This window comes from Micropterus dolomieu, linkage group LG10 (genome assembly GCF_021292245.1).
Source record: "Micropterus dolomieu isolate WLL.071019.BEF.003 ecotype Adirondacks linkage group LG10, ASM2129224v1, whole genome shotgun sequence".
In the NCBI taxonomy this organism is placed as follows: domain Eukaryota; kingdom Metazoa; phylum Chordata; class Actinopteri; order Centrarchiformes; family Centrarchidae; genus Micropterus; species Micropterus dolomieu.
Window position 1 is genome coordinate 24415267 of NC_060159.1, and position 13923 is coordinate 24429189.

The 13923-nt window shown below is 38.3% G+C and overlaps 1 protein-coding gene and 1 long non-coding RNA gene across 2 annotated transcripts; both read left to right on the plus strand.

Moving 5' to 3' along the window:
* The first annotated feature begins 98 nt into the window (after positions 1–98).
* Positions 99–12784, plus strand: LOC123978367. The gene is made up of 8 exons (XM_046061611.1): positions 99–435; positions 578–856; positions 1277–1366; positions 1458–1486; positions 1856–1903; positions 2577–2615; positions 2823–2891; positions 12609–12784. Coding segments are annotated over exons 1-8 (657 nt in total). The 5' UTR covers positions 99–434; the 3' UTR covers positions 12711–12784.
* Positions 6182–7040, plus strand: LOC123978380. Its single transcript, XR_006826926.1, has 3 exons — positions 6182–6305; positions 6385–6460; positions 6671–7040. It is a non-coding gene; the product is annotated as an uncharacterized LOC123978380 (long non-coding RNA).
* Positions 12785–13923: the final 1139 nt, after the last annotated feature.

Below are 13923 nucleotides of genomic sequence, written 5' to 3' on the forward strand. Positions count from 1 at the left end.
CTCTTGGAAACTAAGGATAAAGAAATAATCGTCACTAACTATGAACATAACAGACATTTTCTCATTTCACTTTATTTTTCATCATTTTCTCAACAGCAGCAGCTGGAAAACTTCCCCTCTCCTTCACTGTCAGAGTTGGAGATGAAGTAACTTTGCCTTGTGAAAATGTGATAGACGGTCAGCAAAGATGTGAATATACTACATGGCTCTTCAGTGTTTCAGGAAACACAGCAGCAGTAGAGCTGGTTAAACATGGACAGATTGGTGAAAACACCAAATCTAAATCAGACAGACTGAGTGTTACAGAGAACTGTTCTCTGGTTATAAAGAAGATCACAGTCGAGAATGTTGGTCGTTATGACTGTCAGCAGTTCATAACAAAGGGAGGACAACAACATGGTGAAAACTCTCAGGTTCTACTCTCTGTTATTATCAGTGAGTATTTCCATCATAATGTTTTCAGCTCAAACTGTCTTGTTAGAACAATATACTGAAACATTACAATAATTATGATCACAGTGATGAAGTTAACTTTACTCTTGTTGTCTTTCTCTCACAATATCTCCATCTTCACCAGTGACTGAACATCAGGACGCTGATAAGGTGACGTTAAACTGCTCTGTGTCGACAGATGAACAGTGTAGACACACAGTGAAGTGGCTGTATGAGGGTAAAGATGTGGACAAAGATAACCAAGATCTGAAGACATCACAGTATTCCTGCAATGCCTCTGTGAGCTTTCTGACTTCTCATTACATTTACACATCGAGACATAACCAATTTTCATGTGAAGTGACTGATGGTGACAATGTGCAAGTGTTTCCCTTCAGATTTCTGCCTTCAGGTGAGAAACCAGGTGAGAATATGATGAGCTTTTTAAAGTCACTTAAAACTATAGTGAATATTTACAGTGAATATTTGTTTATTTCATGGATGTGAAGTTTTAATATTAAATCACAAAATAGGTTTGTTGAGTTGTGTTCATCTGTTCAGGTGAGGACACAATACCAACAAACATGGTTGACAAATGTTTTCGACCCACACTCACTCCGCTTTTCTTTGTAACACAAAACAACAAGAGTTATTATATTGTTTTAACACCATTTTTTACACATCAAAACATTTACATGGTTAAATTAGTTGTCTTAAACAGTCTGATTTGTTAAAACTGTCAAATCAATGTTTAAACATTTTCGCTCCTCTTTAAGCTACAGGATTTTGAATAGAACAGAAAGCTGTGGCCAAAATGCTTATAAGAATTTTATTATTTTTCTAGATTGGTGGTGGTTGTACATCATTGTGACTGTGGCTTTAGTTGCACTATTAATAATTGTTGTAAAAGTCATCAGATGGAAGAGAGCTAAAGGTGAGAACTCACTTTTATAACAACAAGATGTTTTGATAAAACTGGATTTTCTCTGTGGAAACTGATGTTGACCCACTTTTTGTCTTTTCAGGGAACAAAGCAGGGATGAATGACAATATTGTGAGTTTAAAAACTGTTCTCCTACATTTTGATTCTATACCTGACAAAGGATAACATAAGGTAAACCGTCTATCTAGTCTATTAAACTCCTCACTTACAATCTTAATAAAACTGATCATTATCAGCTTCACAGACCCATTATTGGTGCTGCTCTATTGGATTGCATCTCAAGTAAGATTAAATGAATCCACTGCACTGAAGTTGTAGATTTGAAGACGTTTTTTACAGCCTCACTACAGAAACCTGCAGCACAGATGTATAACATATGTTGCACAAGTGTTGTGTGTAATGTGCCCTGACAACATCTGCATAAACTGAACTGGAACATGCTTTCTGACCAGTTGTTTGTTGTTTGTTTTTTTGCTCCAGTGGCTGACCTCAGACCCTGCAGTGACTGAGTCTGCTCCAGAAAACACGGTGAGATAACAAACCTATATTACTGAATCTGACACTCTGTACAGGATTGAGAGTGTGAGAGCGTTCAAGAAAGATAAAGAGGGAAGCTAAATGATGCAACTGGACTACACAGGATGAGAACATGAGAGCACAACACCAAAAACACTACTATGAAACATTTTGAAACATCTTTTAAAGAGACATAACATTGGAACCAGGAAGTTCCACAAAAAACAAGCCAACAGGAGCAATTATTTTCATAACACTGCAAGTTGCCAGGGAAAATCCCGAGTTACGTCTGTTGGAACCAAGACGGCAGCCGCGATGGTGGAGATAGTCATGTACCTACTAACAGTGTGCAGACATGCCCTTTGCCCTGCAGTTAAAATGTGTAACAATGCAAAGAATTTTATATGCTTATTATAGGCTTTTAAAATATCAATCTGTAAATTTACTTGTAACTACAGCTGTCATGGGGCTGCCCTATTCAAGCCAGTGGTAGCATTGGTCTTAGCATGCTAAGCTAACTTTAGGGTGAGTATTAGCATAGGACTTTTAGGTTTAGCATTACCTTTAGCATGTGGGCTAGGCTTGTCATTTCATTTCAGTTCATTTAAGTACTAGTCGAAAGAGTAGAAATCATGATAAGATAATTAAAACACATACACAGTTAATTTCATGTCATTTATTTTAGGTTATTGGATCTACCCATTCACCTGTTCTCACCAAGGGGGTAAGCCACAGTTCAAACAGTGAAGCCGACCAAAGCCTGCATGGACGGTTCCATGTAGGCCCAAAAATTATGTCAAAACCCTGTGACATCCCACACACAACAACTTTTTGCAGAAGTAATAGAATTTGAAATGTTGACTGTGATAAAATAGAGTGTCAGTATTAATCCACAAGTTACTGAGCAGCCATTATGTTAATTTCTCTAAAGGCTGATCCTGAAGATGGTGTTACTTACGCCACTGTCAGCTTCACCGCAAAGACCAACAGTGAAGGCCGGGTAAGCTGAATGAAGAAGAATTGTTTTTTAGGAATTACTCCCTGTTAACATTTAAGTGTAACACTTGAATGTTGGATATCGTTAATGCTTCTTCTGTTATCTTTAGTAGTGTCATGGTGCATGTCATGTCCTGTTGCTTTATTTATATTGTGTTGTTTCCCACCAGGTTCAGAGTAAAAATGATTCTGATGAAGGCGATGCAGTGACCTACATGACTGTGAAAGCTTCCTCTGCTGATCCCAGCAACCTCTACGCTACAATCAACTGACCAAACAAATCAAACTCAAGTCATCAGATCTTTGCTTAAATCTTTGTTTTATGATAATTTTCAAGATGGATTATTGTAAAAAGATTCTTATTCACAACGGGGTGAAGTTGGTTAACTAGTGGCACAATGTAAAAAAAAAAAGTAATTACCCAACATTTATATGGGTGGTTGCTTGAAAACCAAATGAGCATGAAATATGACATTTGCTTGATGAACTTACTGTGATTAATGTACTAATCTTAGGTTATAGTTCAAGGTTAATATGTTTATTGTCCTTTTTTTATTTATTATTTATCTTGTCTTAAATTGGTGCCTGTGATTATTTCATATGCAATAATTTATCAAGGTTGAGCAACTTTACAGATTCTTGGTGTTTGTCATTATTTTCATATTTTGCTCTTGTTTGATATGCAGTATTTTGACCATGTATGTCTTAGTTCAGTTAGCTTTAAATATCCTGGTATCAAAGTATATAAAGGAAACTAAAAGAAGGTGGGATGTGACATATTTTATTTGAGCTGCATAAATGATGTCAACCTGAGAAGTCGTGTTAAACACAGAATGTGTGAAAACTGTGGAAATCTTTGAATCATGTCACTATAAATATGACTAAGTTAGACTAAAATAATGATGAGCCAATATGAGGAAGTGACGCCTTACTGATCACAGGAGGTAGGTAGGCCTAATGTATTTCTCTTTAAGGATAAACTAGCTTGAAGACTCGTAAAAATCGAAGAAAAACAGAGGAAAGACACAGAGATGCATAATGGTTAAATTCAGATTGATTAAAATGTATTCATGCCTGTTTTCTCTTTGACACCTGCCTGTGGTAAATCTTAGAAATGCTGCCTTGAAAAGAAAATTAAACAATTTATTTGGAGCCTAACAGTAGGTATGTAAACAAAATTTTCAACATGGTTAAATGCTAAAACAAATTGTACAGATAGAAAGAGCTTGAAATATCCTTTAAAATGATACCAAGACCATGTTTATAGGTTCAATAATCGCACAACACTGGTCATTTGACAGCCAAACGTAGTCCCTTTATTTTGTCCTCTGTTTTCCACTGAAGTCAAAGTAAAAGGTGTGACCCTGCGTCACGGCTAAAGCACACTCTGCTGGCTGCTTCTTACGTTGTTAGCCAATGGAAGCAGATTTTGCGGGCAATAAAACTCCCAAGGTCGTCATTCAAATTCATTGAAAATTCGTTCACTTGTATAGTTTAGCAACTAAACTAAATGTCTATTACAGTTTAAAGAATCTTTTTACTCACTTTCAGCAAAAAACAAGACAATTTTGTGACTGACAAACTTTGGCTTGCTCAAAATACCAGTATTTCAACGGGAAAGATGGAGACTTGAAATGAGGAGGTATCTATGGTTTTTCAGGTGGTGTAATCAATCAGAACCCGGAAGTTCCACAAAAAACAAGCCAACAGGAGCAATTATTTTCATAACACTGCAAGTTGCCAGGGAAAATCCCAAGTTACGTCTGTTGGAACCAAGACGGCAGCCGCGATGGTGGAGATAGTCATGTACCTACTAACAGTGTGCAGACATGCCCTTTGCCCTGCAGTTAAAATGTATAACAATGCAAATAATTTTATATGCTTATTATAGGCTTTTAAAATATCAATCTGTAAATTAACTTGTAACTACAGCTGTCATGGGGCTGCCCTATTCAAGCCAGTGGTAGCATTGGTCTTAGCATGCTAAGCTAACTTTAGGATGAGTATTAGCATAGGACTTTTAGGTTTAGCATTACCTTTAGCATGTGGGCTAGGCTTGTCATTTCATTTCAGTTCATTTAAGTACTAGTCGAAAGAGTAGAAATCCTGATTAGATAATTAAAACACATACACAGTTAATTTCCAAAATTTATGTCAAAACCCTGTGACATCCCGTCGCACATGAGAGATGTAACAGTATTGCTTAGATCATAAACTCTCAGTGAATCTAAAACAACTATTTGGCGATCAGTAAAACTACTTAGGTATTTGACAGGTGACCCTCGTAGGTGGGCTCATTAAACAGTGACGATCCGAGTCAGACAAACACACTGAGCCATGAAACTTTTTGTTGGTGCAGCTAAGCAGCTACCAGAATTACGGTGGTTCTGCCGTTGCTTTATGTCATTAAACCACGGTTATGATGTGCGATCATGCGCAATAGATGCTGGTGCCAACAGGAAGCAGCCCTCTAGTACTATTTTATTGGTCCAAAACTGCCTTCAGTGCTCTCCATTCAAATCAGCAGGGTGGCTTTGTCTAGTAATATACTGTCTATGGTTCTCATCTTCAAGAAGGGATCTGGGTCGAAGTGGCAAACAGGAAGCGATGGAGTCTGGAGTAATTTATAGGGGGGAAGACCTGGAATGGTCCAAGTGTAAGCCAGTACAGAGGGATGTACTGGATCATATCTACTGGACAATGCCGGATTACAGCACAGAGCACAGCTAGGGGATGCAGTGCACATGCCTTCATATCCACATGACATCTTTTCAATGGTAAGAGCAACAAACGGAGGAGCGATGATCACTTTCAAGAAAGGTCACAGTCAGATGGTTACCAAAGACGGAAGCAGGTTGGACATCCACTAGAGTGGAAATTTGTATTACTTGCCAACTGTGATGGAATTGTTGACCAATGTAAAGGGTGTCATGATGCACAAACTTGGCATGAATGTTTGGGTCATTGCAACTACAAAGATGTGCAGAAGTTTCAAGGTGTAGTGAAAGGCATGGAGATAAAAGGAAATACAGTCAAACCAGATCAGTTACATGAAGTGTGTACACAGGGAAAATTCACACTGACAAGAAACAGGGCAGACAGAAAGGCTTAGAAACCCTCAGGACTAGTCCACATTGATTTTGCCGGTCCCATGTCAACACCAACCATGGAAGGACACAGATATGTATGTGGCAGGATGAGGTTTTTTTCCCTCCCTCTTACCTGTGCACGGGAAGGTGCACCAGCACACCTGGGGCTCATCCCCTTTGATTAGGTGAGGTGGAGAGCTGCCTTTTTAAGCCTGTGTGGTAGACTCACTTGGGTTTCTGTCTTCTCCTGTTGGGTGTGGAGACGCGTCTGGGCTGGCATGCTGCACGTTTGTTACCGTGGCCAGAGGTTGTTAGTTTACTGCGGGGTGGTAAGGAAGTCCTTTTAGTTTCGTGCCTTTCCGTGTTTGCATTGTTGGGCGGGTGGCACTAATGAGCGTTCTCTCATAGAGCTGACTTTGTTTCGGCCGTGGATATTCCCCGTGTGGATAGATGAATACCTGGGCTGCTGGCGTTGGGTGCCTCGGTAAGCTGTGTGCCTCCCTCTTCGTCCTATTTGGTGTTTATCAAGATCTGATAGTCTTGTTATAGTTGGGTACTGTGTAGCTGTGCGGATTGCTTGCCCCCCTCTGCCGGGGTCTGGGGGTGGCGTGTCCCGTAAAGCTGCAAGTACCTTGTTTGCCTGTTTGCTACAATTTATCGTGGCCCTGTTTTTAATGGTGTTTTCACATCACAGCGGGACCGAGCTACAGCCGTGTGCATGCTGCTGTCGAGGCTGCTGGGTGCCACAGTTATCCAAGAGGTTACCACTCCCTGGCGTGTTTCTCCTCCCACTCTTGCTGTTCTGAATATCTGTATAAAACTTTGCTGTGTATTGATACACTGTCTGGATATATGACTGTCCTGGATACACAGAACTGGTTTGGAGTAATACATTTTAAGTGTTTGAATATCCAGACATTGGCTCTGTAAATATTGGTATTAACTGGATGTATATTGCATGTGGGTTTGTTCTTTGTTTGATTTTGATCCTCTAATTATGCATGTGGATCTGTTGATTTGAATGGTGTTTTTCTCTAATACACATTACACATCTTTTCTTAATAGAGCAGGTGTTTTAATATGACAAAAGAAAAATGTTTTTTTTATAATTACTTGTCTCTGCCCCCTAATTTTGATAAAACTATCTGTGTGCTTTAAGGGTCTTGGGCCTATCCCAAGTGGCGTTGTCGGACACTTTCAGCTTCTCGAGTGTTATAGACGGCTCGTTTCTGCCACACGTACATGGGTACTGTATTTGTGTAAACTGCAGAAATTGTGATCAATTTGTCAGCTTATCTAGTGTATTACCCAGAGCAGAGAGGGTCCAAAAGCACAGGTTGGTGATATTTGCAGCCAAGAAAACCATAGAAAAGGAAACACAACTGTCATACATAAAATATGATCACAAGGATGTACACCCCAGGGTGAATGATGGGGAAAATGTTGATGAAAATGTGAGTGCACCAGGTCAAGGTATTCAGAGCAGTGTTTCTGGGACTTTACCTGAAAAGACTGAATGCACACAGCCGAGCAAAGTCAGTGAGACATTGACTAGAAGATGCCTACAGAGAAACCAGCTCAACTAGTGGAATTTGAGATTGTGGATGCGGACCACAAACGTACGTGGATGTTTGCAACAGTGTGACATTCTTCAAACCTACCAGGAAAGGAAATATGATCTCTGGAGGAAAACGAGACCTTCAGCTTCAACCAGTTGCCACCAGGCAAACAGGCACTGGGGGTTAGATGGGTGACATTGATGGGTCAGATGAATACAAAGCAGGATTTTATAGCAAAAATGTAATTCGTAGAAACAGTGCAGTAAGTTTGGGCTAATATATTTTTCTTTATATTTATGTCCTTTGTTACCACAAACACTTCATCTCTCAGTGGCAGATAACTGAGTTGTAACTGACGGTGAGTTCAGGTGCTGTCACATTAGTTATCTCCTGTGTTAAATGTGGGTCAGTGATGTGAAAGTTGTTGCGTCTAATAGCAGTACAATCTCCCTCCTCTTGTTCACTTCTAGTAGTAAGCCTTTCATGTGTTGAGTTGAAGAACTCTGTTCTCACTGGGGACTCAAATGTGTCTAAATACAGATGGAAATCCACTCAAAGTGACTTTATAATCCACAAAGAGGTAATAACTACATACTTAGCGATGTTGTGGATGTACATGACCACCTACTCTGTAAATACATTTCACACATCTGAAATGTCAAACTAGTCGTGTCTGCAGTCAGTATACAGTGTGAAAAACCTCCAAACCACAGGTGAAGAAATGACACCAAACTCAATCATCACTGTCTACGCAACAGTGGAGCACAATGTGTATTTTTGTTAAAACATTTCCTTCAAAACACCATGAACAGACCTGCTGCTACACATTGTGCAGGCTTGATGCTTTAAGTCCCAACAGACTCGTCAAGGTTTTAACTTTTTGTTGCATACAGTCTAAACAAAATTTGATAAAAATCTCTTTGTCCCACTGAATTGTCAAGTGTCTGTTCCTGTGAGCATCGTGTGTTTCTGATGTTTATCTGGTCATCATTAGATAGTAACGCCTCCAGAGCTCTGCTGCTGCTGTTAACCACATTCTCACCAAAACACTTTCACCTCAGTTCTTATATTAAAATAACCGTAAATATACAACCAGCAGATCTCAGACCAGTAAAAATCATCTTATCTGTGTTCTTCACCAGCTGCTACAGTATCACCATGGACATGGGTCTACATGTAAGGATTGTGATGTCAGTGTGTCCAACACTTTGGTCCAGAACAAAATATCTCAACAACGAGCGGCCAGAGGAGCTCAGTACATGTACAAACAGATCTTTAACAGCACATCTTCAAACTGAACTGACTGGACTGACTCACTGTTTTGTGTTGTGTTGCTCTTTGTAATGTTGTTCTGTTTCATTATTGAGCTTTGTGTTTATGTGGTGCTGGATATCATAATGTTGCATTTACCTGCATTATTCTGTCTTATTTAATGTTGTGTGATTTATATGTTGTGCTGTTTCTCTTTTCCAGGTTCTGGGTAAAGATGGTGATGATGAAGATGATGCAGTGACCTACAGCAGCGTGAAAGCTTCCTCTTCTTCTTCTGGAGCCTCAGCTGATCCCAGCGACCTCTACGCCACCGTCAACTAACCAAACAAATAAGAGACCACAGTGTAGTTACAGTTCATATTATTACAGGTAATTTACACTGATCAATGTTTTTATTAGACTTCATTTATGATCATTTTCAGGATGTATTGTTGTAACACACCTTTTAGTCCAGAAGGGGGTGCAGTAGGTTAAGTAGTAGCACAATAACAACATTATCTGGCTGCTTGAAATGTAACTGATCATAATATGTGGTACATTTAGCTTGATGAACTTGCTGTCAGGCACTTTAATGTGCTAGTGCTGTGTTGTAGTTTAACATGTATTAGTTTTTTACTGTTATTGCTGTTGTACGATATGTCAGTTTAACTTCCATATCTCTGTTCAGGTTATTTTTTATGTTCTGGTGTGAAAGTAATTAAAGCAAACTAAGAGGAAGTGGGACAACGCTCATCTTGACTCAGTCACTTTTGAGAATAGAATTAAACAGTTGAATGAGAGGAAACTGTGGAAACACATAAGGGTTAAATTTTCACTGGTGTTAATCCCAGATACTTCAGGTCAGTGTGAACTTCATACCAGCTCACGTCAGCCAGAAGAGAAGGAAGTCTGCTTACATTAAAAGCAACAACTGACATAACGAGAGAAAAAGGACAGTCGCTATGAGGAAGAGAGGATATTATAATTAGAGGAAGTAAAAACAACATTTCTGTTTAAGAAGCAACTCATTTAGAAACTTACAAGTAGAAGAATTAGAGAGAAAAGAGAGACAGAGAATCACGATGGTTGAGTTCAAATGGATTAAAACATCCTTATTTCTGATGCTGGTACTTCCATTTACAAGTAAGACTATGTATGACATAAATAAGACTGACATAAACAATAGAAAAGCAAATGTATTAATATCCTTAATATTAATTTATTACCTTCATTGAACCATGACAGCAAAGTAGTCTGTTTTCCAGTGTGCGGAATGATGACTTTAGTGAACCATTTAAATCCAAGAATGAGGCACATTTGCAAAGTTTTGTTGTACCTTAAATTATCCTTACGCTGAAAATAATATTATATAATTTGTCTCATCTTCTCAACAGCAGCAGCTGGAAAACTTCCCCTCTCCTTCACTGTCAGAGTTGGAGATGAAGTCACTTTGCCTTGTGAAAATGTGATAGACGGTCAGCAAGAATGTAACTTTACTACATGGCTCTTTGCTGGTTCAGGAAACACAGCAGCAGTAGAGCTGGTTACACTTGGGCAGATTGGTGAAAACACCAAAGCTAAATCAGACAGACTGAGTGTTACAGAGAAATGTTCTCTGGTTATAAAAACGGTCACAGTCAAGGATGTTGGTCTTTACACCTGCAGACAGTTCATTTCAGGACAACAACGAGGTCCAGACTCTGTGGTTCTTCTGTCTGTTGTCAGTGAGTATTTCCATCATAATGTTTTCAGCTCAAACTTGTCTTGTTAGAACAATATACTGAAACATTACAATAATTATGATCACAGTGATGAAGTTAACTTTAATCTTATTGTCTTTCTCTCACAATATCTCCATCTTCACCAGTGACTGAACACAAAACAAGTTTATTGAGTTGTATTCACCTGTTTAGGTAAAGACACAACAACAACAACTGAAAACAGCATAAAAGCAGGTATCACCACAACAGCGTCTGCAATCATAGATGATTCAACCGAACAACCAAGCAGTAAGTTGACATTTTGAGGTGTCTGGTTCTACTAAATTCACAGAGAGCAAAGATATGCAGGCAAACAAACTTTAGATACTGACAGACACTTTGTGTATCTGTTTTATGTTGTTTGGAGTTTTCTGTTTCATTAGTAAGTGGTTGAACGTTTTGAAATGCTCTTCACGGTGTTGACATCAGTATTTCGAAATCTACCTTACATTTATACAGACTCAAAGACAGAAGCAAACAAACCTTTTGGAAAGAGAAAAAGGTTGAAAATATTTCTCAAGCTACACCAACCACAAACCCTATTTTTTGGTAACACAAGCTTTCAACCACATCTCAACTGCAACATGAAGTTTATTGGATGCAGTTCTTGTATGAAAACTGTCTGATTTTGTTGAAACTATCAGAAATGCTTAAAACAATGTAATTTCTTTCCAGATTGGTGGTTGTACATCATTGTGACTGTGATTTTAGTAGCACTAATAATAATTGTTGTAAACGTCATCAGATGGAAGAGAGCTAAAGGTGAGAACACACATGAAACTTTGATAACAACAAGAAGTTTTGATAAAACTGGATTTCTCTGTGGAAACTTATGTCAACCACCTTTATTGTCTTTTCAGAGAACAAAACAGGGATGAATGACAATGTGGTGAGTTAAAAGACTGTTCTTCTACATTTTTATTCTGTAGCTAAAGAAGAATAAGATAATATTAACAGCACTGATTGTGTGGTATTAAAACTATGTTATTATAGCAGCAAAGGTCAAGGAAGTGATTGTGAGGAAAAGCAAAAAAGGGCCTAACTCATTTTTGCTTTGCTAATCCTGCCAAAAACATAAATTATAACTTTTAAAGTGCTCACAGAGTTATCAGAGTAATAAACTCCTCTCTGACACAGTGTTCATAAAACTGACCATTATCAGCTTCACAGAGCCATTATTGGTGCTGCTCTATTGGATTGCATCTCAAGTAAAATTAAATCCACTGCACTGAAGTTGTAGATTTGAAGACGTTTTGTTCCGGCCTCACTACAGAAGCCTGCAGCACAGATGTACAACATATGTTGCACAAGTGTTGTGTGTAATGTGCCCTGACAACATCTGCATAAACTGAACTGGAACATGCTTTTTGACCAGTTGTTTGATGTTGTTTTTTTTTTTTGCTCCAGGGGCTGACCTCAGACCCTGCAGTGACTGAGTCTGCTCCAAAAAACAGTCAGGACATGGTGAGATAACAAACCTAGAACAAAGTCAACTCAGTGTTGCTTGCAGTTGTTCTCTGGAAAATTACTGAATCTGACACTCTGTACAGGATTGAGAGTGTGAGAGTGTTCAAGAAAGATAAAGAGGGAAGCTAAATGATGCAACTGGACTACACAGGATGAGAACATGAGAGCACAACACCAAAAACACTACTATGAAACATTTTGAAACATCATTTACAGAGACATAACATAACCATTTTTGCAGAAGTAATAGAATTTGAACACTTGACACTCTATTTTATCACAGTCAGTATTAATGCACAAGTTACTGAGCAGCCATTATGTTAATTTCTCTAAAGGCTGATCCTGAAGATGGCGTTTCCTACGCCGCTGTCAGCTTCACCACGATGAACAAAAGTAAAGGCCGGGTAAGCTGTCCGATTGGTTGTAGCGGTGATAGTGAATGAAGAAGAAATGTTTTTGGGAATGTCTCCATTTTAACATTCTTGAATATTGGATATCATTCTACTTCAACTTCAGCGTCTTCTGTTATCTTTTATAGTGTAATGGTGCATGTCATGTCCTGTTGCTTTATTTATATTGTGTTGTTTACTTCCAGGTTCAGAGTAAAAATGATGCTGATGAAGGCGATGCAGTGACCTACATGACCATGAAAGCTTCCTCTGCTGATCCCAGCAACCTCTACGCTACAATCAACTGACCAAACAAATCAAATTCATGTCATCAGATCTTTGCTTAAATCTGTTTATGTGTATTACAATCATTTTCAAGATGGCTTATTGTAAAAAGATTCTTATTCAAAACGGGGTGAAGTAGTTTAACTAGAGGCACAATGTAAAAAGAAAAAAATGATAACTTAGGTTATAGTTCAAGGTTAATAAGTATATTGCTATTTTAATTTAGCTTTTATCTAGTCTAGTGCCTGTTATTTTTTCATATGCAATAATTTTTCAAGGTTGAGCAATTTTATAAATTTTTTACTTTTTATTTGACAAGTGAATGATAAACGACATTACATTATAATTAAACATCATACTCATCAGTCTCAATATTAGCAAGGGATACTAAATTGCACATTCTGAATATGCGCACAGTTGCACTTGAGTATATATCACAGATTTGTAAATATATCTATCTTTATTTTCATATTTTGCTCTTGTTTAATATGTAATATTTTGACCATGTATGTCTTTGTTCAGTTAGCTATAAATATCCTTGTACCAGGTATTTAAAGCTAACTAAAAGGAGGCAGGATATCACAAATTTTATTTGAACTGCATAAATGATGTCACCCTGGATAGTTCTGTTAAACACAGAACTGAATCTTTTCACTATAAATAAGTAATTTAGGAAGAAATTATGCACATAGGAGTAAGTTAGATTAAAATAAGGATGAGTCACTATGAGGAAGTGACACCTTACTGATCACAGGAGGTAGATAATCTATTTCTGTTTAAGGAACATCTAGTTTAGAGACTCTTAAAAGTTAAAAGAACAACAGAGGAAAGTGACACAGAGATGCATCATGTCATGCCTGTTTTTTCTTTGACACCTGCCTGAGGAAGATCTTGTAGATCAAAATGCCTAACAGTGTGCAGACATGCCCTGTGCCCTGCTGTAAAAATGTACAACAATCGTAGACTGTATATAAGAAGTGGACGTAGTCATCGTGACGTCACCTGTTGGTTTGTGGACTGCTGTTTTGAAGCCTCGAGTTTGCCCGATAGGGTGCCGCATGTTCAATTCAATTCAGTTTTATTTATATAGCGCCAAATCACAACAACAGTTATCTCACAGCGCTTTTCATAAATATACGTGATGATATTTACAGAAGCCCAACAGTTCCCACCAAGAGCAAGCACTAGGCGACAGAGGCAAGGAAAAACTTCCTTTTAAGAGGCAGAAACCTCGAG

What these genes read in the sequence shown, in the direction of transcription:
- LOC123978367 (XM_046061611.1), top strand. An exon ending in AGTCTGCTCCAGAAAACACG is followed by an intron (nt 1,904 to 2,576) that starts GTGAGATAACAA and finishes CATTTATTTTAG; the next exon opens with GTTATTGGATCTACCCATTC. An exon ending in CACCTGTTCTCACCAAGGGG is followed by an intron (nt 2,616 to 2,822) that starts GTAAGCCACAGT and finishes ATTTCTCTAAAG; the next exon opens with GCTGATCCTGAAGATGGTGT.